We start from the raw sequence: 26,009 nt of genomic DNA on the forward strand, positions 1-26,009 counted from the left end.
GAGGATGGCAGGTGGGATTTGATGGGACCACGGAGTTGTTTATGGCACCTCTGAAGTCAGGACCCTCTAGCAGGTGCTGAGCCACGGTAGCAAATGCCATCCTCCACGTGGGCAGTATCCTGGGGACAGAGAACCTCTTAAACACCATTGCCAGGGGCAGTATTTTAGAGCAGCTCTACCTGAAACRCTGTTGGAGTGTTTTACTGAGCCTTTCAGAGTGGGCTTTTAGGAGAGTACCCTTCAAACAGCCACCTGGCTTTACAACTTCACACCCCGGGATGAGTTTCTCCTCCAAGAACAGAGCTAATATGTGTTTTGCAGTGATCCTTGGGCTTTGTAGAGCTGGTAAGTGCTTGATGCTTTTTGCAGCGGGGGGAAATGCTATTTGCATTCCTGCATTCAAAGATAAACTTTCAGTTTATCATTTTTCTAAAAATCTTGGCTTGTTTCTGTGTGGCTTTGCTCTCTCCCACACATCTGCCCTGAAACCAAGGATGTTGACCATAAGAGCAAAAAGCAACCAAGTCTTTTCTGCATCTKTGGCTCTTACACTTTAGAGAAGAATTTACATCTATTTATAATTTAATATTGTCAGATCATTTCTCAGCCARGAATGCATCCAAATAAAGGCTCAATATATTTCTAAGCTCAGAATCCACTACATTGAATGCTTTGCCTTGTGCTGTTTGTTATGTTTAGACTGTGCTGCCCAAGGGCACTTAGTCTGCCCTGATGCACCCCTGCTKGGCCAGAGCAGGGATGAGGATGCACAGTGCTGGGGTAAGGGTGGATCTGCAGTGGTGATGCAAAGTCCGAGGTAGATTATTTAATGAAAATATTTCTGGTTTGTGGATGAAGTAACCCCTGAACAGTCACTTTTTCATTTTCTTYGCAATTTTTGTGCTAGGAAGGTCATTTTCTGCAAAATCGAGCTACCAGGTGACAATACCTTCTTGTCTATCCCAGGGTTCATTATATAAACATTCCCCTTTTAGCCCCATATATGTGGGCATTGCTTGAATTCGTTGTTTCACATCCTGCTCTCCCAAAGCAGGATCCTACAGGGAGGTAAGAGCACATCACACTTCTCTCAAGTGGCTACATTTACATTTCACAGAGGGGTAAAGCTTGGCTTAAARCAAAACAGTGCCCTGCAGACCTCTGCAAATCACTTAGATCTGAGAGGGTATCTCTGTCATCAGTGTTCATCTSTACTGTCCAAGCTAAAAATTTGGAAGAACAAATTGAAAAAGTGAGCAGTTTATTATATGAAGCAGCACTTGTCTGCCGTTGTCTTTGTAATTTGTGGTTGTCAGGGTCTTTTTCAAAGTAGCAGCACAGCCTTTTTGCAAATGTCTCAGTTACTTACACTGACATACGGTGGTTTTTCCTATAATGCCTTTTCAGTGACTGTTGCTGTGTTAATTTTTTGTGATCTTTTAATTGAATTAGGAAATCCAAAATAGTCTAAAAGATAGCTCAGAGCTGTAGCGAGAAAGAAATGCGCTTTGAAAGGCTGTTGGATTGCAGTTCTTGTGGTTATTGTAAAATACTGCAGATCTGACATTTGGAAAAGGAGATTTATTCTGTGTGCGGTGGGGGATTTTTACACGTGCAGACTGTGTCTCCTTGGGAAAATCCCCTGTGCCTCGTGTAGGAGGTATCTGCAAGGTTGATGCTCCTGTCTGGAGGTCTTCTGCCTTCCCTGGAGGTACCTGGTGGTGGGTCGTGCTGCCTCCCTTGTTGGGAGGAAGCCCAAGAGATTTAGAAGATGTTCTGGCTCCACAATGATTCTGTTTGTCTTTTTGAAGCTGATGCTTCATATCTGGTTAAGGGAAGTAATTTTCCCTTTATAGGACATTTGTGCACTCAGCACTCTGTCGTGTTGGGCTCCATCAAATGTTTTGTGTTTCAATATTAGAATTTGGAGGTATACTTTGCATTTTTCTGGCAAAGACCTGAAAAATCTTCACGTCGTTCTTTTGACCCCTTAATACTGCATCCCTTTTTATTTGTTTGCTTTAAGGTTGACTGGTTTTCTTGACTCCAATCTATCCATGTGCTATTTAGATAAATGATTCTAAATAGAARTGGATTTGTTTATCTTAAAAAATCAACAGAAATGTAAAAATCATTATATGAAATCGTGTTACTCGTATGCTTTAGTGAGATTTCCAACTTCCTTTATCCTGCTTCCTCGCCCTCTTAAAGCTCTCAATGGGTGAACAGCTTGGACGCCGTTCTGAAGGCTTCCCAAGTCCTTTCCAGTGTATAATTCAACGTATAATTAAAAGCAGCACATGACAGAAGTGCCCTACCAGGCGGCTTGTGGTGCTCCTCATTGGATGTTGCTATGTGCATGCCTGGTATTAAAACTGTATTTTTAGTTCCTCCTCAGAGGACTCTTTCCCCAATTAAAAGATGACCTTCTGCATCTAGATAAAGTAGGTACGCTGCCTCTGTGTGATTTCCCTTTGAATTTGTTTAGGGATAACAATAGGTGTGTCTGGGAGCTGGCATCTGAAGAGCGACCGTCTTGCTTAAAATGCATAAGATGGAGATGCATACGTTCCTCTAATTGCAGGAAATTGCAAATCCGGGCAAAATTTGGAATGCAGCTGCTTGTGTAATTACATCTTCTGTCAGTTGCTGTAGCTCAGCTTTACAACCCTTCAAAATGTCTTCGTAGATTATAGTACAATTAATACCCCCTATTAGTATTACTTTGTCTCTCCCCGCTTCTTCTTTTATTCTCCATCAGTTCCAAAGGCCTAAAGTTGTTTTTTTAATRTTGTTGAGCTAGTGAGCGTTAGAAACTAGTAGTTATATTAATGTGAAATTTTCCTATAGGTGTTAAGCCAAAGGGGATTTTTTTTTTGCCTCTTTTTTTTACTCTTTCTGGGTTTCCTTTTTTGTAAGAAATACTCAGTCATGTATCTTAAAGCATCTTGATCTGCTTTTGTTTTGTAATGATAATGGGTTGCAGAAAAGCTGTCATTTTTGGTAACGGAATGCTACAATCTGGTCATTAAATGAAGAATAAGATGCAGGTTACAAYGCAGGGCTTAGTGGGATGTTGGCTGTATTTATACCACCATCACATTAAGAAATGCTTAGAGAAATGGAAGGGGTTAAAAGAGGGGTAAAGGAATTATTTGGCTTGCTGTTTTAGAGAGCAAAGATGTCCAATGTGAGTAATATCACGGCAAGTAGATTTTTGGTGGCAGCAAACTTCTTTAGACGACAAATGATGAAACAAAAATGCAGTGGCTGAGGCTGAAACGAGTAAGAAGGTATGTGGTTTTTAAGCACATTTCACTGCTGAAACAACACGGTGATGGGGTGGCTTCTTGATTAGCGGGGGCTCGTGGAACAGAAAAGAATATGTGTTGCTAAAAGGGTCACTGTAACTTAGCAAAACGTGGGAGAATGCTCCAGAAATTATTGGCTCTGACACTGTAGCCTGCACTATGTAATAGGTTCATTATGACTTGAAACCTATAAATCCGTGTGCGTTGCTATTAAATGGGCTATTTCAGAAGGAAATCAAGCCATCTTTTGTACAGTCAAGGATCACAGAAGAAGAAAGCAAGCTCATTTAGGCAGGACACTGTGCGGAATGTTCGGCTATTAAAATAGGAAATGACGATTTTCAGGGTTTTTAACTGTCTACACTTCACCTTGTTGAAACTGCTGCAGAAAATTAAATCCCTTTAAAGCTTGTGGCAGGGAAGCTTGATTCAATGAGAGAGGTTTTACAGAGCTGCAGTATCATCTCCATAACTTTCTTGGAGATATGAAATGATATTTGGGCAAGTTAGTCGAAGACATGAATTAGAGGGAGCTCTTTTTTATTATAGTGATGCACCTGTTTAGTGTTGCAGTGATTCCAGACGAGCTGATTGCAGACCTTGCTTTTGCTCTAATTTTTGTTTCTCCGTAAAAGCCGCACGTAGACATCTTTTTCTGAAGGTCAGGGATCTAATTTTTGGAAGACGCCGTTCTGCAAATGCTGGAACTTCATGAGCTCTGCAGCATCCTCCCCCTCACCCCCACCCCCCTGCAAATTTCCCCGGGAGAAGTAGGAGTTGCAGGATTTGAGTTTCCATCACTTAGTGCATTTGCAGCATCACGTCGGAGCAAGAAATGTGTCTTTCTCAGCTTCTCCAAGGCTGAATTTGTCTCCCTCTGCACCTATGGGTGCCTTCTCCGGCTCTGCAAGGAGAGCACTTGCACACTTGAGGTGTTGTGGGTGGAAAGAGCAAGTGATCCCTGGGCCTATTTTTATTGTGTTCCACTTGTATTTAATACTTAGATCTTTCCATGGGTAGAGGTTGTAGGAGACAAACTGAAGGAGAAAATGGCAGGCTTGGTTAGCGAAAGGTGAGGAATATTTTCCATTCCAGGTGCTATTCCGTTAGGTGAGGTAAGACCAGCAAGGGTTACTTGGAATGAACCAGGAATGAAACACTTTTTTATATTATATCCTTTTTTTAAAAAGATGTGGCAACTGATATGAACCTTCCCTGGCATAGGAGCAGAAGGATTGCACTATGAAATAAAGGATGAGATGAGAGTAAAATTTTATAATCCCTTCTTTAGACTATGTCCTGGCATATGTTTGTGCAAAGCATTTGCTTTGCCCTGTGGGTTTTTGCATCAGAAGGAGCTTATTTAGAAACCTGTTCTAGAACCTCCATCCTGAGCACCCTTAGGTGAAGGACACACAGGCTGAGGCTTTGAGATGAATCCTGTTCTGGGGACGAGCAGGCAAAGGTGAGAAAGCTTAAATGTTGTTACCTTGATGAGTGCTTTCTAAGGCTGACAGGTAGAGGAAATTATGTTCCACTATTTGCTTCCTTTTTTAACAAAAATTAAAATGGTGCTGTCTTAAAGATGAATTGTGAGCGGTTGTTTTGTGTCCTCGAGAGAGCCGTGGCTCTGGTGCTTTGCTGCTGTGTGTGCTGGCATCCAAATGATGCTTTTGGTTTGCTTTTCCAGCAGGGGTTGAGGAGGGAGTGRTCGAATATTGACAGGTCCTTTAATGATGATATTTGCCTCATTCATGATGTAAAGAAGAATCTACTCGTCCCTCCAACCCCAGACTCCCGCAGCAGAACAGCCCTTGAGAGGTAGTTGGGTAGAAAAGCGATAAAAAGGCCTGGAATTTGGCCCAAAATGAATCAAGTTTCTTAACAGTGTCCTGTAGTGTAAAACAGAGCTAGGAGTTAGCCTTTTAGAAAGGAAAATATGAACAGACTTAAAAGGAAAAGGGAGGAAAGGGTGACTTTTGCTGGAGACTTTTGCCTGTGCTTTGCTAGCAGAATTGCAAGGCTTTGGAGGGGAAGGATATAATCCATGGCAGTTGTCAAAAAAAAAAAAAAAAATCTCCAATTTATACTTTTTTCATGAACTTAAGACATGAAAGAACCATGTCTTAGAACCATACAAACCAGAGTATATGCAGATACAATATTGTGCCTATTTTAAAGCGTCATTAAAAGGGAAGCTACCACTATAGGACGTCACTAATCTAATACGGGTTTTGCAGCAGAGTGATTTTTGAGCCTTCCCCCTTGTGATTTATTTTGTGTCTTTTCAAGGGGAGTATTACTGCAAGTTACTTGCACAGAGTTGCTTATGGTAGACTCTGTCTTCCCCTTTTATATGTTGTTGGTAATTTTGTTTATTATTTCTCTCTACTCTTTTTTTCTATTTTTTTTCCCCTTTTGTGCTAGCTGATGGTTTTCTCCGTGCTGACAGAGAGAGCTTTCTTAGAAGCAGCCTACAAATCTTCTTCCATCCTCTTACTCTGTTCCAGCTAGACTGCCAGTTGGGATTGCAGTTCTGCAAGGTTTTCCGTGGGGTAGATATAAATATTAGGTATAAATTTTAAGACAGAGCAAAAGATATAAATAATGGGTACTTATAAACAGTGTTATTTAGGACCACGCTGAGTGAGGACAAGTAGGGCTGAGTTGGGAGCAGTTTGGAGCCAGCTGCCTGCTCCTCTGCTCTCTTGGTTTCTGGATGTGGTCCCCAATTAGCCATAAAATCCCCAATATCAGATACTTTACCCTTTTCAATGTGCAGGTACTAATAGCAGATCTGCTTTATCTTCAGAGACTGCTTTAAACAGGAGAGCTTTAAATAAAGTTCTGAAATCACCTTCCCTAGAGGTAAAAAAAAAAGAAAAAAATCACTGCAAACTGGATGCTGATTAATGTTTTCGGRGAATGAGATGCATTTAGGAAAGTCGATGATAGCAAAGGCAGGATGACTTGGCAGCTCGATTGCTGCATCATTCGCATTTCTTTTGCTCCCCTTCCAGAGAAGACAAGATCTGAGGTGCTTTGGGTACTTGAGGCTGAGTGGTAAGGAGCAGGTTGTGCTGTTTTCCCCAGTGAAACCAGTCATCGTAGCTTCCTTRGACTGAACTGGGAAGAACAGTTTGTGTTTCAAGTAGTATGCCTGTGGAATTCATAAAGATATATATGAGCAATGCGTGGACAGATCAAATTGGAGGCAGAAGAGGTGCTGTCTCCAGGCTTGTTTTGTTTTCTGGCTTTGTGCATGTTGTTTTCTGAACAACATAATGCAATGGTCGGTGACAGGTTACACCAGGAGGAGCAGRAACACGTCAGGAGTCCTGCTTTCCTCTGCACACCTCTGCATCCGCTGTGCCCGGCGGGTTCGTTGGGATTCCTGCATGCCACGGGAGGGTTTATTTCACTCTGAAGCATTAAAGCACACCTTGACCCTGGAGGGTGCAAAAGGACATGCTGTTTCCATGGACTTGGTCACAGTGTCTGCAGCTTCCCTTCTGCGCATCCAGACAAGCAGGACAAGGGTTGCCCTGAGTTCAGTACTTTGCTCCAGAGCTGGGTGCGTACCACAGTTTGAAGATGCTGGTTTCTCCTCTGCGTGATTCCCTGTGTGTTTTTCTTGAGGTGCACTGGGTCCCTCTGCAACAAAGTGACTTCTGGAGGATTGGAAATGATTATTGCCCTGCTGTATTTATTCAGAGAGGATGCGCCGCAATTGTCAGCACCGAGTATCCGGTTGGGAATTCAAGTTTCAGCTGGTAGATTGAGGCTGAAAGGCAGAGCTGTGGGACAGAGAAGGGCAGGCACAAAATGCTGAGGCTCCTAATCTTTCAYGAGATGTTTGCTTAATACAAAGTGGTCTGCTGAGGTTGTTTTGCAGGGTGGATTAATCATTGTGTGCTGACTAATGAGAGGCAGCAAACTATTAAAGAGCAGCAATTAACTATATAGCAGGAGGTTATTGGGTGTTTTCATTGGGTGTTTCACATCTTTAGGACGTGAAGAGTAAAGTCTATTACTCAAAGGTAACCTTTAGAGATTTATATCTGTTAGAATCTACAGGCAGCAGCAAGAGTACCTGGGGACACGTGCCTGGTTGCAGAATTCAGCTGTGACCAAAACCATTAGCACAAACAAGATCTGCTTTCCCACTCTGATATGATACAAATAATGCTTTGCTGAGCTTATTCTCCTATTTCATACTCTTTATTTCAGAATTTTCCCATATTAATTTCATCTAATGTTGTCCCGTGAAATATTGGCCCTGTTTGCAGAAAGTAATGTCCAGTGCCTTTCTGACACTCGCATGCCAGAATGACTGTTGCACTTCTGCCCCAGTTGCTCTTACAGATAGACTGTTATCCTTGTCTTTAGAGCTGATCTTGCTGAGATCCAGTAAGATGGGCTATTCCTATGATGAATTAAAACTCGGTGCACTTAATGTCGAGAGGAGCATGCTCTTCCGTCATGTGCCTCGCACAATGGATAATAAAATTCTCCACTGCTTGCCAGTAGAGAGTATGAAAACCCATGTTTTATTAGAAATGCTTTTATATAGCCTGGCTAGTATTCTGTCTGGGTTTAATGCAAAAAATAAATAACATATTGTGGACTCTGCTGAATGATTTTGGGTTTTGTGAGTAACAGAAGTTTTTTTTTTTCCCCCCATCCTGATTCCAGTGTGTTAAATCCACTTCTTGCAAACTTCTCTTTCCATTTATTCCTTGATAGTGGGGAGGCCAGATAACACTGAATTTATTTCTTCAGTTTTGTTTCTTCTAAAGCAGTGTTAGAAAATTGGCCTCAGATGCTCATTTAGCCAACAGCGAACGATGTCCTGGGATTCCTAGGGGATTATGATAATGAAGGACCCTTCGAGTTTTGGACAAGGGCAAAGATAGACTTCTCTCTACTTCAGCTCTCTCTATTCAAGTGCCTAATGAACAGTGGTCTCCTCTAGCAGTTGCTTCTGCATCGATAAAGCYCTTCGGAAAAATTCAGAGAAATTTGTTCCTTTCCTGCTTGGTGGGTTTTGTTGGTCTTGGATCAGAAGGATCTGGAGATGGAGGATACCGTGATGAGGACCCCGGGGTAAGAGTGCTCAGTGAAGGTCCTGGTCATGTCAGTGTTAACGGGAACGTTTGCCCTCGTTTCTGTGGCGTTTCACCCCAAATGAGGACATAACCTGGTCTCCCGTACATCAGGGGCTCCTTGGTTTGTGTCAGTGATGAAACCCTCCCTGTTGAGCTATGGAGAATCCCTTTTATCCCTGGATGTGGCAGCTGGTTTGACCCTAGTTAATATGAACAAGAACCAATGGCTTGATGCTGGTAAAGGGGAGGATTCTGCTACCTGAGGGCTCTGGTCCTTGCAGCTGGAGCTGCTTGGAGCTCTGAGCAGTCTCTGGTTCTTCAGGAGGTACCAGACTATCCCTGACCTTACAGGGAAGTGRTCTGAGGGATGAAGTTTGGGTTCACCCCACGGCTAGGGATGTAGAGCAGCTCCATCGACTTCAGAGCCACGGGGGGGTCCCATTAGCACTGAGCTTGACCTGAGCTGAGCTCTGGCTACAGGATTTCTCCCTGGAGCTGCARTGAAGCATTTCATGGTTCATTATCTGCACAGCAGGAAGCCATGTCTTATTTTGAAGCTAAATGTCTAACTCTAATTTTCATCCATTTGATCTTTGTGTGCCTTTGTCAGCAAAGCCTGGTCTCTCACTGGTTTCTTTTCCCTATGTTTGCCCTGCACAAACAAAACAGTTCGAGCTCTTGAAGTCTCTTATTACCCGGCTTGTCTGGGGGCTGTGCAGCGCCGCGTGAGCCGCCTTTGAGCAGCGCGCTCCCTTGCTGGTGCTTCCTGGGCCCGAGCTCCGGAGCTGCTCGCAGGCTCCGGCAGAGCCCTGGGGCTCGTGCGGATGATTGCAGAGGCACCATCCCTTTTCCGAGGCTTTGCAATTTATTTCTGGCAGCTTGTTTGCTGTGAAGGACAAGGGACCGCCTTGTCCCTGCTCTCCCAGTAGGCTCCAGGTGCACAGGATTGCTCTGCTCAGTGCTCACTGGATCCCTCCGGGAGCCACTGCACCTTGCAGGGAGCTTCCCGACAGGCTCGGGAATGGATTCAGCTCCTGGAGGGCTCCAGGGGTAAAACAGTGGGAATGTGCAGCCAGGGCTCTGGGGAAGGACAGCAAGGCAGGATGATCCCTCCCTGGGGACTGCCATGTGCCAGATTGCTCCCTTCCCGCTTCCCGACGCAGTTCTCCCCTTGCGCTGAGCTCTGCCAGCCACCGCTGCAAAAAAATGTTCAGAAAATGTGAAATGCTGTTGGACCAAAACCCATTTCCCTGAAGTCCCTAGGAAGGTACCTCTCTGTACTGATGTTTCTCTACTGACAAATACATGTTGAGATGAGACACAGAAATAGTGTTTAATCCACTTGCAAGATGGTAATTGCCTTTCCAATTTTACAAGTTCTTCAAATCAGATTGTTAGAGAACATTAAATGAAATGCTTTGGAGAAATCCCAGTGTATACAATTGCTTTTGTCATCTAGACTGTGATTCTGTCAGAAGTAAAGGTTTGTTTATTTGGTCTGTCTTCATTTTCTTCTTGGCCTCCACTTCTTTGTCTGTGTTCCATTATTTTCCTTCTACTATTTGTTACGCTGTAATGAGAATGAGAATTAAGGAATCTCCAGCTTATGGTTGCTATCCCTACCTTTCAGCAGTGCCAAGTACCGTTTGCAAACTAAATTAATATTGTTAGTCATGAAGCAATTAATCTGCTATGACAAYGTGGTGACTTATTGCCCGGTGGTGATGGAGAAGGTCGCTCTCCTGGATGTCTCTCTTTGCTCGGCGTGTTTGGCTCTCAAGTCAAACCACCCACTCGGTGCAAGAGAGAGTGGGGAGCCCTTGTCGGTTAGTTGTTGGTGGAGGGATTGCTGGGCTGTGAATCCATAGGCACATTCCTGTAGGTACTCTTTGATCCCTGGTGCCGTTACCTGATGGAAGGCACGGATTGGCTTGCAGTCACAGCTGGCTCTCTTCTCCTTGACAATCCTAGTCCAGACGTGGCATTTCACCTTATTTCCTGGCACAAGGCTTACACAGATGTCTGCTATGCTCTTTTTTGTCTCCATAGATGAAAACAAGAGAGGAGGAACTACAGAAAGACGACTTCTGTGCTGCTGCTGCTACAAAGATCCAGGAAGCCGTGCAGCTGAAGCTGCTCGATATTACAGACCGTTGTGCTCCAACAAAAAGGAGGATGCACGGGTCAGGCAGACTGGTGTTCAGAAGCAAAGACTCTGCTGGCACAACAGGCTCTGGCAGATCTGTGTCTAAGGAGCCTGTTCCAAGCGTGAGCGCTACAGAGGTGATCAGAGAACTGCAGGTGAGAAAGGCCAGCCTGGAGAGAGAGCTGAAGCAGCTGCGGGACGAGTGCAGGCAGCGAATGGATGAAATTGCCCAAGGGTTGGATGGAGTCATTTGTGTCTCCCCTTGAAGAGATGAGGCTGGACTGAGATAAGTAAAGGGCTGGAGTTATTTGATCAGAAGGCATTTGCACAGCTTGGCATGGGGGAGTGCGAGGTGAGGAACTGAGTGTAATTTCTGATTTTTAGCTTGGGAATCATAACCTGCTCTGGCTTTGTGACTTATACTGGGGCCRTAACCTCGGTGGTTCTCTCTGCAGCCCTTTTATTGCAAGCCTTGCCAATTAAATTCTGCAGCAGGCCGTAGTGGGAGTGTGCTTAAATCTCTCTTTTATCTCTTAGATTTCTAGTTCTTCTGCCAAGCACGGGGCTCTTTTACAGTGCTCAGCTGCTGCACGGCATACTTGGAGGCTGCAGATTGAAGCACTAATTGCGTTCAACGTTTTTCAGCAAGTGGAAGTGTTCATTAGTCAGAAAAATCCAGGTATTGGAAAACATGTTAAAGCACTGGGGCTGAGAGACATTGGAAATGTTCAAGAAAGTGTGCTACTTAATTCAGCTCGTTTGCATATTTGTGGCAGCTATTATGCAGCCTCCATAAGGAAAAACAAATGTCTAATAATAAATAAAGCAGCGCGGTGGTTTCATTCACCGCCGTGATGCACTTGAAGTGATTGGATTCTCGGAGAGAACAAACTGGAAACCCATTCYGCTGAGTTATGAATTACACTGAGATAACTTATGGGTCTTCTCTAGGAGGTTTTTGTGGAATAGAAACGTGGCCTTAAATTCCAAGCCTGAAGAGGCTACAGCCTCTATGAGTCTCCATCCTCTCTCTCTGGATTCCTTCTCCCTAAGAACATACAATTTTTTTCACTTACCATTCACTTTCTGTCCTTTTCTTTTGCTTTCACTAAGGAGTATTTTTATATTCTAGTTGTACACTTTCAGAACTAATAAAAGAAGTGTTTGCTTTTTGCAGAGGGTTGTCCACGGTCTGGCTTTCTGTCTCCCAGCCCAGCCTGGCTCTGTTGCTGGTGAGCAGCCGCTCTTGGCTCACTCATACTCATACTCACATATACAGGGGTGCAGCAGGGCTGCAAGTGTGTGGGGGCAGCTGGCAGCGGGCACAGACCCCACTGGGCCAGAGGGCTTCATCCATGGGGCAACTGGCTGCAAACTGCTGCGGGGAGAACAGCCTTGGTCTTAAAGGTCAGTCCAGGTTGTTTTGCTTTTGAAACCATCTCTTCGGTGCAAGAAGCACATTATTGGGTTTTCAATATGTGTACAGCTGGTGTTGGCTGTTGCAGCTTGTGCAGGTGTTGACTCCAGGGTATAACAAGTGTAAAGAAAGTGTAAGAATACTAATTCAGACACAAGTCTCCTAGGAAAATTATTTGTGAAAGATAGTCAATCTTAAAACTAACAGCGCCTCGATACCAGTCTTCTTTTCTTCCTGAGTATTTTATGTCCTGCTTTCGCTTTTATATGAGAGAGTATTCTTATTGCATCAAATTTAGCTTTAAAATGTTGCCCTCAAAGAAGTTTTGTCCTCCTGGGGCTTTCGGCAAAGTGAACAAATGTTGTTGAAGGCGGAGAGAGAGCTCGAATGCAAACGTAGGCCRAGCTCCTACCCCGCTGTGCTTTATCAGGGTCCTCCCACTGCTCCGTGCCGTGCTGTATTTTGCTGCCATCCGCTTGAGCTGACAGTCGTCACAGGCGAGGAGATGAACTCCTTACCCGCTATCCAACATGTGTCAGCGTGCGGCGCTCGGTGCCGCCGTCCTCCTGCTCATCCGTGAATCCCATTCCGGCAGGGACCCGAGTTTTGGCAGAGCACGAGCGCCCTGCTCGACCCTGAAGRATTATTTCCATCTCTGGTGAGATGTGAAAGTTACCGTCCTCTGTGTGTGTGTATRCATAAATATATATGTGTGTGTGAATACAGAAGTCTCCGTTGTGAGACCTAGGCAGCTGTATTTACCACATGACACAAATCATCATAACAAGGTGGCCGGATAATTAATGGGATACTGTCAGCGCAACCGGCAGCTCAGAGCTGTTGTTCTTTCCCCTGACATTAACACCTCAAGGGGCTAACAGTGCAACAGCTCCTCAAACATTGCCTCTTCCCCGGGCGCCTCAGTTTGGCTTTGAGCACCCCAGGCCACCCTTGTGCTGGGCGAAGAGCACAGACAAGGTGGTTTGATTTTATTTATTTATTTACTTATTTTCTAGCAGCGATCTTCCACCTGCCTCTAGTTTTTGGTGCAATTAGCAGTTAAAAGAGCGGCTGGATATGTGGATATTCTTTTCACCAGCGGCACCTGCAGTCCCCTTTTCCTTTGCTCCGCAGCAGCCTGGGGAGCACAAAGGCTGGAAGTGGGGTCCTCATTTTAGGTGCTTGGTGGGGTCATGCATTGAAATTTTGCAGGGGTTTTTCCCGGCAGCTGAGGTGCTGGCTGCCTTTGAGAAAGCCGCACGTGTCCAATGGAGTGATCCGAATGGATTGAGATATGGATCCTGTTCCATGGACTGGCGATGGATTTTGCTGTTTTGCTGCAAGTAGAGACACTTTGTGCTTGTCCTGAGTGCTGCCTCCCCGGCATTGCTAGGAGGGGATGCATGATAAACACGGCCTAAAATCAGTGACCGTTCTAGGCTCTTAGTGAAACCAAAGGCAGGGAGGGAACTGCTTGACCACAGCAGCACTTGTGAGATGCAGCATGGGATTAAAATCTGCTGGTCACCTCATGCATCTGAGTTTTGGTGGCATTTGAAGAGTTCTCCTTGCCTTTTTCAAGGCACTGGTAGTGTCCCATGGCCAGTCCCTGCATCTACTCCATGCCTCAAGTCTCCCGAGTGATCCCAGGAGGAGAGGAGYGTAGTGCAGGTGATGGCCTGTGCTGCTGAGCTCAAATCAGCAGCCCCTGGAGGTGCTGCCGCTGCTGGGGGACCCCTGCCTGCCCAGTGAGGCCGGGGCCAGGCTGGGGAGAACAGACCCAGACACTCTCTTGGTGGTAGCCTGTGGCAAAGCCTGTCCCTAGGGCAGCCTGCACCCGGCTCCTCTCCAGGGCCTGGAAATGCACAGCACGCTGCTCTCTTCTTTGGTGACATTTCACTGAACATGAGCTGAGTTCCTGCCCCAGGGTTTAAGCAGTTTTCTGATGATGGCTTGTCTCTGAATGTGTCCTTGAGAGGAGCTTGCACAGCTCTGGTGTAGTATCCTGTGTGCCAACGTGGAGGTATTTATRGGTATTTATAGGTTTAACCAGCCTCTCCGATGCAATTGGTAGTTGCTTTCAAAAAAAAAAAAAAATTGCTAGGAAAAAGAAATTGGCCATAAATGGTGGTTTAATGGATGCATTGGATGGTTGCCCTTGCCCTCTGGAGCCCCTTGGCTTCTTGCAGCAAGTCCCWCAGCCCTCTGGCCTTCACTGTCTGCTTCCTATTAAACCTATAAATGCTGTGATCTTGCTGCTGGCTTGGTGGTCTTGTTCCCTGAGGACTGGGCGGCCCTGTGTCCCGGCGGCTGGGAATCACCAGGACCCTTTCCTGTCGGGATGGATGGCAAGGAGCAGAGGGAGCGGGCAGGGAGCGCTCCCTGGCAGGCCCTGTGTGGTGCTGTGCCYGTTGAAGCACCGAATTGTGATGCCAAATCCTGGACCAGACTGAGGATACCCACGCCAACCCCTCTTTGCACCACCACATCTCCATGCTGGATGTGAATTAGAGGAGGAGCTCGCCCTTTGCGAGTGGTGAGTACAGCACGTYGCCCAGGTGTGCTCCTTTCCAATCCATGTGTCCCTCGTGTCACAGCCTTTGAGGGCAGACCACGCTTGCTCGCGGTTCCCAGAGCACCCTGCCCACCCTTCCCTCCTGCCCTCTGCTTCTCCTCCTCGAGAGCTAGAAAATACTCAGGTTTCTAGCAGGGCAAACTGGCCTCAAAGCCGAGCCAACGGGTAATTCTCCAGGGTGGTGCCGAAGCCCTGTCAGCCCCTCTAGCTCTTTCCTGCACCTTTCTGACCACAGCACCACTGCAGCCCGGCTCCTTCGCAGGATGCCTCCTCTTCYTCCTCCCCGACGCTTTGGGGACAAGCAGAGGCTTTTGCTTGATCCCCTTTTCCTTTTTTTCTTTCCCACAGGCTGCAGTTGAYACTCTCCTTTGCCTGCAAGGAGCCAGCCCAGGCGTGTGCCTTGTGCAATCGCATCTTCTCCCTCTGGGGTCATCCCTGAGGGTTCTTGCAGCGGGATACACCGGGGCTAGGGCTGGGGGTGAGTATTTCATGCTGATCCCGAGTGAGCTGCTGCCACCACCCCGTGGCCGGTGCTCGCCCGGGGACCGTTCCCGGCGGGCCTGCCTCGCCGCCCGAGATGCGGCACTAATTCATTCCTGCAAGCAAATGAGCTTTCTAATTAGATCTTTTTTTAAGCATTTTTTTCCCCTCACTGAGAGTGATTAATATTAAAAATGCTAATATGTATTTTACAGTGTTAATCACCCCCGAGGAGACCCTGTGGTCGATCATTGCCAGCTTTTCTTTCTCTGCCAGCCTCCCTGCATTGACCCCTGTGGAGGCTGGAGACACCTCTTGGCATCGCTGGCTCTGCCAGGCAGCAAAGTGGATTTGGTGCCACAATAAAGGAACAACATYGGGATGGAGCGAGATTCCCCTGGCCTCCCTTATCTGGTAACTTAAGCCCCTTCTGCACAATACAAGCATGTGGAACAGAGAAGAAATTAATGAGAAATTCCTTGGGATTTAGCTGAGATATTAATCATTTTGCCCGCCAGTACATTCAGTAGAGRCTTTTCTAGTGAATTCCCCCGGAATACGGTCAGACAATGTCATGTTGCATAAAGGAGMGGGCTGTTTTTTTAGGGCTTTTTAAGAAAGGTGCTGATGGCCACAGCACACAGGTCTGTGAGGGCACCTTGTCCTGCTGCTCTGGGGCCCTTGGCGAGCGTGGCCTGCGGCGCTCCGCCTGGGAAYGAAGCCCTCGTTGGGCCAAACACACTCGTGTTTCYAGCAGCCTGCTCACCTTCTCCTCCCCAATCTCCACTCGTGGCTTAAAAAGCTGCTTTCAGGGTGAGGCTGTCAAACTTAATCCTTTCCAAATATCCTTTTCTGCAGCGAGATTTCCCAGGCAGCCCTAAAACTTGCCGAGATGATTTGGACGGAAGGAGACATCCGAGTTAAAGGCAGTTGCCATTTAAAGCAGCTTCTATAACTTCCAGGCACCCACGCTGACCTACGGCAGCGCATCACCGAGGAGGCCATGCCCTGGTCAAGCCATCAGAAAGCAGCAAGTTCAAACTCCTTTTTTTTCCTCTTTCTCTTTTTTTTTTTTAATAAAATTAAATTTAGGAAGTAATAGAGAGTGCAACCACCTGCTTCTGATTTAGGTGCTTTAATAAATGAGGCTCTGACTTCAGGTTAAGGCAGGCGCCGCAGGCTAYGCAGCTCCAGCCCCATTTCTGCTCCCTTTGGCTTCCCTGCGTGGAAATTGCTAGATGAAAGCTTGGCATTTTATTTTTGCTCCAAGTGGCAGCTGCTATCATGTGAAGTGATCTTTAGTGCCTGCTTTTGACTTCTTCTTTTCAACCTTGCACACTTATTTTTATCAGCCTGGAGAGGGAATGTGGCCATTCTGAAGTAGGAGCAATTTCCCAGTGGGATATGAGGCAAGGTCAGATTTAGGGCTCATACCGTTCTGTTTGCAACAGTAATAGAGTGACTACATTCAGACCAAAACAAACATAGCAAGGGCCCAAACAGGGAAATTGCACAACAAAACTTACTATTTTTTTTTATATTGGAACAAGCATGGCATATATTTAGAAATATTTAAAAAGAGGGAGGCAGAGCAAGTCAGGAGAAGAGTCRATAGAAAACAAGGGGTGAGATGTGTGGGGACAGCGCTCGTGTTGTGTTTAATGTTGACTTCRGAGTATGGTTCTCTGGATCTGAGACCTTTGCTGCTGTGACAGTGAAATATCCCCTTCTCTCAAACAGCTGCCAGACCCTGTGCCCATCGAAACAGGCTCCTTGGCYGCTTCTCGAGCGCTCCAGAAAGAGCTCATGGCTTCGTTCTGGTCCCTTTTCAGGTGAGCTCCAGTCCTCGGGACAGGCACTGACACCGCACAGGGCTSATGGGGAATGTTCTTGCTGCGAGATTGCTGGAGACTGATTTATGGCTCAGGGAATTTGTGACACCTTTGCCGTGTTAAATCATCTATTTCTTGCCAGAGGTGCAGAGTTTTGTGCCTTTCAGGCAAAGGAGGGAAAAAAAAAAAAAGMGATAGGAAGGAGAACTTGGATTTTATGTCTCTTTCCCTTGCAAGGCTCCTTTCCTACATGTCCCTATGTGCTCGGGACAGGCTGCTGCAGCCAGGCTTATCATGGGGGAACATGTTACTCAGACCCTCTACAAGCAAAAAGCAAAGCTCAGGGTCCCCAAAAACAGGAGCCAGGCTCTCCTCCCCCAAGCAAGGCTCTTCCCAGTGGGTGGCGATGGCTCTGCGCCGGCCCCAATTAGGCATTCAGCAAGGGTTTGCATCCGAGACTGTAATTCCATTTCCACACGTTCCCCGGAGAAATGCGAATTAAACAATGGAAAGATTGATTTTCCAATGAATGCCAATTTGTTTTCTAACYGGAATATCAAATTGCAGCGGGCTGGCACGAGGGGAGGGTGGCCCAGTGCAGGAGGGGGCTTGTTTTAAGCAGGCGAACAATTAATTCCCAGCTTCATTACCGTGATTGCGAGCGCGGGCACCTGCAAGAGTAAATGCATTTAATTTGGAGCCTGCCGTCGCTCTGATGAGCGTGGCTGCTCCAGCACGCCCGGGCCATYGGTGACGCTTCCCTTCCCACCTATCGGAGCTGCAGGAGCCCCATGGGCTGCCGGTGTCAGCTGGGAAACGTCAAAAACCACCCCTGAAAAATTGCAGCGTGCGGGTGGTCCCCGCAGTGACCTTGAGGGTGTGGAGTTAATGGTGTGCAATGAGCAGTGGCTGCAAGTCACTTGATTCATGTCTTCCCTGAGCTATTGGAGGGTGTGCCTAGTTTCAGGCTGTGTGCCAGGCAGACCAAAGGCCAAGGTGACACGCTGACAGCCCAGGACCATGTGCTACTGGCACCCACCTTTAGCCATGGACCAGCYATGGTTTCACAGAGGCCTTTCCTTGCTGGTGAGCTCCTTCTCATGTCCCTCTGCTTGGGGTCGAGGTGCTCTGTCCCCAGTGCTGCGCTCTGTCCTTTCCCTCCTCATGAGTTTGTGTCTTGGGGACAGCAATAAATTGCAATGGGAAAACCATGCCACATTCCCAGGCACTCATCAGGCCGGTGCAGCAGCGAGGAGCCAGGGAGGTAGCAGGGGAGGTGGATTTGAACCTACAGTTGGGACTGGGGAGGCAGGAGGGGCTCAGGCACATCAGTTAAGCAGGGATGCTCATACAAAACCCTTGCAGCAGCGAGTGCAAACCAGCAAGTTAGATCCACGGTGGAGCAGAGCCAGGGTCCCCAGGAGCTGGAGAGACTTTGCAGTGTCCTAGGGAGATTGGCATGGTGTCCCTTCTCTCTTTTCGGGAAATACGGCGCTTTCCTGGAGCCCAGCGTGTTGAATTCCCTCCAGCTTCCCCTCTGTCACAGGGAATGGATTTCATTTTTTCTTTTTTTTCCCAGCTTATTATTCTAAGCATTTCCCGGTAGGTGTCTGATGAGCATTTCATGCGCCACCATGTGCCACGTAGCTGGTTGAGAAACCCAGTGCAGCTTAGACAGAGGTAAGTTTAATCTGATCTGCATTTGGAGAAGAAAAACCCACCAGTGAAAGCCTGGGTGCGTGCAGGCAGCGTGCAGGAGGCTCGGATGTGAGAAAATCCCATTGGAAAAACCCAAGAGGCAGCCGGGCTTGGAGAGCACGAGTGATGGAGCAGCTGGCCTGGAGACACGCGGAGCCTCCAAGGGTCAACTGTGCCCCATAAAGACATTAGGGCGTCCTGCCCTTAATCTTTTTTATGGCTTTGCCTGSTAGATTTAAGAGCCCCATGTATAAACAGGCCCTTAAATAAATGGAGATGGAAGCGTGGTCTCCTGGCGTAAGTTCCTACCAAATTGTGTTCAAACTACCTCAATCTTTGGATAAACTGGATGGATTGAGGCCATTAGGTTTCTCCCTGCAAAGTGGCTCTTAAGTGTGACCCTTCTGCGACCTCACGCGGCTCTTTCTATGTGTGCTTTTGAACATGCAGGCAAATCAGTAAATGGCAATACTGGCCCAAATCTCTCTGGATTCATCTCACKGGCGGTTTTGTGTGTGATGGGGGACCCCGTGAGGGAGCGAATGGATGCGGGAAGCCCGTGTTAGGTCTCCTCCCATGCAGAAAGGGCAGGGAAAAGGGAATGGAGGCATCTGGGGATGGCAGGAAGAGCTGTGTTTTGGGGAAGAGCTGCTCTGAATTTCTCTTGCTTCATGGGTGGCGCCACAGCAAGGACTGAAATTGCACCTGAGTTTCTGCTGGGGGATCTCCAGTCTGCTCGARGCAGAAGAGACAGCCTCAAAACTGTATTTGGGTTCAGGTTGCCCAGGACGGGTGAGTTCTGAGGCCTCTGGGCCATCTTCACAGCTGTTTTTTTCACTTGTATCTAACCAGCATTTCTCTCAGTGCAATTTGTGCTCACTGGCTCTTACTACAAGGGTGGGCAGAGGAGCTCCAGCTTCATCCTCTCTGCAAGCCCCTGTTGTGCAGCAGTAAGATCCCCCTAAGCCTTTCCCTGTGCCCCAACCCATCACTCCCGCCTCTCCTCCCACATCCCAATGGCCTCCAAGCAGAAGGGAGTCACGTTTTTGGTCCCGTCCTGCTGGCTAAGCATTTGTGCGTAGGCCATCGGCAGCGCTCGAGTCCTCATTAAGCCGTTAATGATGCTAAAGCGTGTAAAGTGCATTAAAAACCTCTTCCCAAGCATCGAATTCATCCGAGGGCTTTTGGGGTCAGTGAGAATAGATACTGCACGGCCTCAGGGCGGCAGCAGGATTTAAGAGCTGTTGCACGGCCTGGCCCTGTCTCCCCTGCAGTGAGATAGGGGCAGCCCCGCTGCCAGAATTGCCCCCCGCGTCGGGTGCAGCCTGACCTGGGAATCGTTTCTCCTTTCCGCAGATGACAGCGCTCTTGGGCATCGTTTATGCCTGCCATCTCTTCCGTAGTATCGGCACTTCTGTGGGAAACGAACGTTTTTAAAAGCCTAGACCTCTGTGGGATGGACACAGGTGTGCCGGGCTGTGGATCCCCGTCCTTCCCAACCTGGGGGAGCAGCAGGAGCGAGACCAAGGCTGAGTTTGTGTGGGATGCAAACAGTCCGGGGACATTCCCTGGTGCCACGCAGCTCACCCCGTGTGCTCCTCTATCTCCTCTTCCCAGCGCCACGGTGCCAGCTGATCTTGTCTGCCTTCGCTGTGCTGATAAGCAAGTGATGAAAAAGCCTCGTGTGCCAAGAGGAGGAGCATCACAGAGTGCCCGCATCTCACGGTGAGTATTTCAGGCTCCCTACAAACCCGTAGCTGCTCCCAATTTGGTCGCACGTTTTTGGTCCCCCAGGCATTAGTTGCAGAGYGAGCAGTGTCAGGTTTGCAAGCACGAGTGCGGTAGAGGAGCATCTTAAAATACTGCTTGTGGCCCCTGTCCTATGCAAGGGTCTGTCACCGTCACACATTTGCGAGCAGACAAACCAGCAGCGATCCACCTGAAAGGCAGCAGAATTGTGCACATTAATGCATTTATGCAAGCAGGAGCCATCCTCATTAATAAATAAGATTTAGCGCTCCGCATGGCACGGCCAGGGAAACATTTGCAACTAGCTGCTTCATTAGCAGCACAGGGGAAGCATTAGCTGTGTTGATACCCCCTGTGCTGCTCACAGCTGGCCAAAATATCCAACATGACGGGGCATAAGGAAATGAAACCCTCTAATCATGTAGTAAAAATGCTCCTTCACTGTGGAGAGGGGGTTTCTCTCTGCTGGACACAGCSCTCAGCTAGGAGCTTAGCAAGGGCACCAGGAAACAGGCTCTGTTTCTTAACGCAGAGGTGTTAAGATGCAGCAAGCCCAAAGCCTGCTCCCTGCAGCAGCTGGGAAGCTTTGTAGCAGGCATGTACACACATATAGGTCAACATATAACAACTAAATATAGCCTTGCGCTGCTATCACCTTGCTACGGGGGAACCTGTGTTGCTCCTGCTTGCACACCGCCGCTCGCGGACCCCAGGGTGCTGTCGCTGCTGCTTGCWGTGGCGGCAGCAAAAGAAGGAAAAAATTGATTTTCTTTTTGCTTTTTCTCCAGGCTGAGCATGCAGGGYGAGAAGGGTTGGCCAGACAGTGCTCCCTCGTGCCGTGGGGACGGCATTCCCTGCTGGACTCCTATGGGGCTGTCACCTCCTGCCACCACGCTCCTCCGAGGGGGACGGGGCTCGTCCCTCTCCCCAAGGGACGTGATTCACACCGCCCGGGGGACTTTATTTTTAGAGGATCCTCTGAATTATGCATGAACCGCGGATGGGAGCTGCCATCCTACGGGAAGCTGCAACACGGGCCGCGCTGGCCCCTCCGTGATGGCTTTTCCGAGGACGGTGCAGGCACTTGGAGCTCTGGGGGAATCACGGGGGTTTTGCTGGCACTGGAGGATCCAATGCCACTTCTAAAGCAGATTGTGCCCTGGGGCTCAGGTGTCCTGCTAGCAGCAGCGATTCCTGGCTCTTAGCCAGGCTGCACGGGGTGCAGAGCACCCTCGGAAACAGGGCAGACAGTGAGGAAGGAATTACTTGGAGCCTGGCAAAACAGCCTGGGGACCCAAGGGGCTTTTGGCAAGCCAGGAGCCGTTCTAGCATGTGTGCAATATTATATACGCTCTCCGTGGGCTTCTATAAAATGCTGGAGCCTGAAGAGCTGACCTTTTCCTCCAGCCTTTTTGGTGATAGAACTGTAAAACACTCCTTGCGGGAGGCTGAACGTGAATTAAGCAGAATGAGAACTGATGTGGTTTTGGATCCGAGAAGCCTGGGAGCCGCCGGGTCTGCCCGTGCTGCAAGGACAGACAGACCGTCCCCCATGTTGGGACGTGCAGGGCCCCGTGGTGCCCAGGCCCAATTAGGTGCTTCAGCATGACGACTGTTTTAATTAAGTGAAGCCAACTGCCTTAGCAGGCTGCCCCAAACTGCCAGGCAAGTTTCCATTTCAGCTCCTCCACAACGTGCTTCCCTCCACGTGGACCAATCCATAGGCTCTCCCAGGAATAAATAAGCACCTGGCAGCCGATGGCTTCTGCAGCAAAGACAACAGCAATTTGGGAGGGAACCGCGCGCTTAGGAGGAGATCGTCGGGGCTGCTTAATTTGTGAATCCAACCCTACTTAACTTTTTTTTAATTAYACCCATAAAAACAGCAGTTTCGAGCACACATGTGATATTGTGAGCGGATTCGACTCTAATTAGCTGTGTTCACGTTAATTAGATTCATTGTGCTTGACGCTCGGCTCTTCCTTGGAGCTCCATCTCGGAGCGTGTGTTCATAATTAACCCAAATTTAGTGTGCAGTTGAGGCCACGGCTGTGGGAAGGGTTTTGGTGCTGCAGTAAGGACAGGGCTCTCGCCCAGGGCCACGAAGTTGGCAGGGAAGGTGCCCCAGTTGACGGGCCTGGGATACCTGGAGGTGCCYAGGATGGGGATGATGGATGATGTTGCGTGGTAGAAAATGGGGTTCTATATTTATCTGGAATTTTTTTTAAGCCGTAGGAAAACGAGCACGATGTTGCGTTGATGCTGAAGAGCCCCGGCAGCTTGTCCTGACTTCCCAAMATTGCCCGAGGACCGAAATTGCTGGGACTTGGTGGCAGGAGGGACGTCCCTGGCCGCGCCGCGCTGCGCGGCGGCCGCCCCCGAGCAGCGACGGTGCCTCATGCTCGGCGGAGCTCTGCAATAAAGCCCGGTGTCCCGCTAATAGGATTTGGGAGCTTAGCCACCCTGGTGTGCTAATAACAGCTYACCCGGCGCCTTCCTGGCATGGCTGCTTGGCTGCCTAAAAGCCTGTGGAACGGCTCACGGGAAGGAATTCCTGCCTGGAGCCGCAGCGGGATTGCATCCCTCTGCATCCCCTGCTTTGGCCCTCGCCGTCCCCAAGCAGCTCCCCCTGTGTGCATGGGGGAGATCTGTCCTCCAACAGGGAATTCCTTCCGGGAAAGAGGAATCATTGAGGTGCAGATCAGCTGTCCTCTCCCGGCACAGAATAAGCTCCTTTTCCCCCACACAAAGCTGTAATAACCTATTTGTAAGAGCAGCCCTCCATGGAGAGAGCTCCAGCTCCCTGGAAAATCACGGCACATTAGCAGGGAGCAGAGAGCAGCTTCCCTGGCTTGTGTATCCTTGGGACATTTGGGCAAGGAATTAATGCGACCCGACTCTTTTTATTTCATGTACAAAGCTGGGGAACTTTAAATAGGTTTTTAATATCGGTGCGTGTGAATCCAAAGAGCCTCTTGGGGCAGATACCAACCACTCCTCTTTAATAGAAAAACCGAGCTCCGATGGCATGCGGAATTTGGCATTAGAGGAGACAAAGTTTCCACGTTGGATACTGCTCGTCTATAGCTAAAATCTCATTATCCTACGAATTGGGTGATAACGGAGCCAGTATCCAATTATTTAAGATACTCTGGACAAAAAAAAACTGTCTTGAAATGGAATTGCTCAAGCTGCAAGGTAAGTGCCCGCACGTTGGGAAAGGGCAGATTTGTGGTTCCCGTGCAACTTTAATTTTGCTCTGTGTGCTCCGAAATGAGAGAAAAGCCCCAGGAGGAAGGAGTAAGTGATCATTTAGCTAAACGCTGCCTCGTAATGTAAATGGGGGCAGGATGAAGGTCAAACCAGCTGCCATAAAACCAACACTTACTAATTTCTAAGGGTTGAGCTAGCAGCCTTTTAATGGAGACTTTGGGGAGCTTTCCCACCCTTTTTTAATTTATTTATTTATCTTCCCCCTGGCTAAAAAATGGAGCAATCAGCCCCCAACCCCACAGGCTCCCTATGCTGTTTGCTRTGAGCCTGGAAGCACCTGAACTGCATTTCTGTTAGCTCCCCTATTAGCCTCAGCCATGGACGGTTTGGGGCTAAAAGAGGGTATTTTGGGCTTGTGCCCAACATGCGGCTAGAGAGGCTATTTTCCATAAGGCAGACCAGACTTCTCTTAATTATCCCACCGTCCGGTAACCCTTTAGTAATAATCATAATCCCTTGATTTAAAAATATTTACCTATATATGTATACACACACATATACTGGGGGTAATTATATAAATATCATATAGTATTATGGTGTTTTTTGCACCTATAKGGCTATGTATAGAGCCAGCTACTAGTAGGCAGGAGGAAATGTCTCAGTGGAAATATTGCACCCAGGAGAGCTGCTCTTCCAGCAGCAGCCCTGAAACTCGGAGGCCTTTTCCCTCCTGCCATTTAAGGAGATACGGATTAAAAGAAAAAAACAAGCACAAAAACACATTGTGGCCCCGTTTCTCTGCTTAGACGAAAGCCAGAATTGCGCCATTTCCTAGGGAAATCGCAAGCCAAAAGGCTTGAGGTTTGGAGAAGGATTTCCCCCCTGAAACTGGGTTTTGGAAAACAACGGCTTTCATTGGTATCACCTGGAGGGTTTCAGCGGGAGCAGGATGGAAGGCTTTCCCAGAGAGGATTTGGGAATATTGAGGGTGAGTGGATCATTGCTGGGAGCACCAGCCACGGCCACCCAAGAGGTTGGGGAAGCAAGAGCAGGGGTACAGGGGGAGGAAAGGGGGCTTTGCAATGTGGGGTGAAGCCAAAAGCCTTTGSTGGCCAGGCCAGGAGAAACCCGCCGGGATCCCCCGGGAGGGCCGGCTGCCTGGAGCCTCTTTGCAGAGCGGCGAGACCATCAGCTGAAAATCTGAGTGTTTGCAACTCATTATTTTCAGTTACTGGCCAGCTTTATGGCTGGGTGAATAATACTCACCCGATAAATTATTCATGATTTCTTCCCGCTGATCAGCAAATCAATTAGCCGCAAACCTTCCTTGCATTATTCACGGGGCTCCAGCGGGATGCGCGCGTGGAATCGCGACGCGGGGAATGAAGCGCTGTGCATTTGCAGGCGGGGACCCTCCGCTCCGCGTGCCGCGCTCCGCGCTCGCTCCGAGGCGCAGATGGAGGAGCGAGAGCGATAGGAGGTGGGAGAGAGCGGAGAGGATGGGAAAGGGATGCGGGAGCCCTGGGCCGCTGCGGCAAGGCGGTGTCATCACCCCGCGGAGCAAGCGGTGCCTGCGGGGAGGCTGCTGCGGGTTCTGCTGCTGCGTCCCGGGGCTGGCGGCGCTGGGGTGGCGCCCGGGGTGCTCCTGGCCCTCGCSGTGGCACGTGAGGGTGCTGCCTGCCTCCCTGCGGGTTTGCAGTTGCGGAAAGCAGCGGTAGATGCAGCTGAGCGGCTCGGTTCCTTCCGCGCTTCCTGGCCAGAGCCCATCCTGGGAACACGGTGGGGAAGCGAGCGGATGGACAAAGTGCTTAGAAGTTGCAGGAAAGGAGAGGTTAAATGCGAAATGTCACTGGGTATCACTTGTGGGAATGGAGGCGGCTGTAAATTACGGGGAAATCAAAACTGCGAGGTGAGCTCCTCGCAGAGAGCGGGGCCCGCGAGGCTCTGCTCCCACCAGAGCCCTGTGCTCCGGGTCAGCCCCTCTCCCAGGGGAGCTGCGGTGACAGAGGGTCTTACCCCCTGTGCCCAGGGGCTCAACTCCTTATGGGGTGGCTGCACRGCCAGAAGCAGATGGGATAGGGATAGGGGAGGGGATACGGCGTGGGGTTGTGAGTGCTGGAGGGACAGTCTCCTGCTGCCCTGGGTGTTTGTGGGAGGCTCCGGAAAAAGGTTCCACGCGAGGGCAGTGGGCATGAGCGTGGGAGCGAGCRCAGGACCAGGCGGAGCGGGGAAAGGGAGGACGGATCATCCATGGGAGGCTCTTGCAGGGGGTCAGGATCCAGGGCGCGAGGTCAGCCGGGAGGCCAAGCCGGAGGTGACGCTGCGCCGCAGGGGACACTAGGGGCAGCTCCCCGGGCTCGGGGTGCTCACCGCTCCCCAGGACGGGCACGGACGTGGGCACGGGGGGCAGCGGGGGTTTGGGGGGTGGCCTCCGCTCCTGCGCCCTGGGCAGGGGGCCGGGGCTCGGGGGGCGCCCCCGC

The 26,009-nt window shown here is 49.0% G+C and overlaps 1 protein-coding gene across 1 annotated transcript in view; it reads left to right on the forward strand.

Annotated features, from left to right (window-relative positions):
• TEDC1 (tubulin epsilon and delta complex 1) overlaps positions 1 to 11,593 on the forward strand; it is a 57,398-nt gene extending 45,805 nt beyond the window's left edge. Inside the window, exon 7 of the mRNA XM_026043764.1 lies at positions 10,469 to 11,593. Within this exon, the coding sequence (XP_025899549.1) occupies positions 10,469 to 10,831 (363 nt within the window). The 3' untranslated portion in view covers positions 10,832 to 11,593. The remainder of the gene's footprint in view (positions 1 to 10,468) is intronic.
• Positions 11,594 to 26,009: the final 14,416 nt, after the last annotated feature.

The sequence above is a fragment of the Nothoprocta perdicaria genome, unplaced genomic scaffold (genome assembly GCF_003342845.1).
Source record: "Nothoprocta perdicaria isolate Ctin4 unplaced genomic scaffold, notPer1 scaffold_34, whole genome shotgun sequence".
In the NCBI taxonomy this organism is placed as follows: Eukaryota; Metazoa; Chordata; class Aves; order Tinamiformes; family Tinamidae; genus Nothoprocta; species Nothoprocta perdicaria.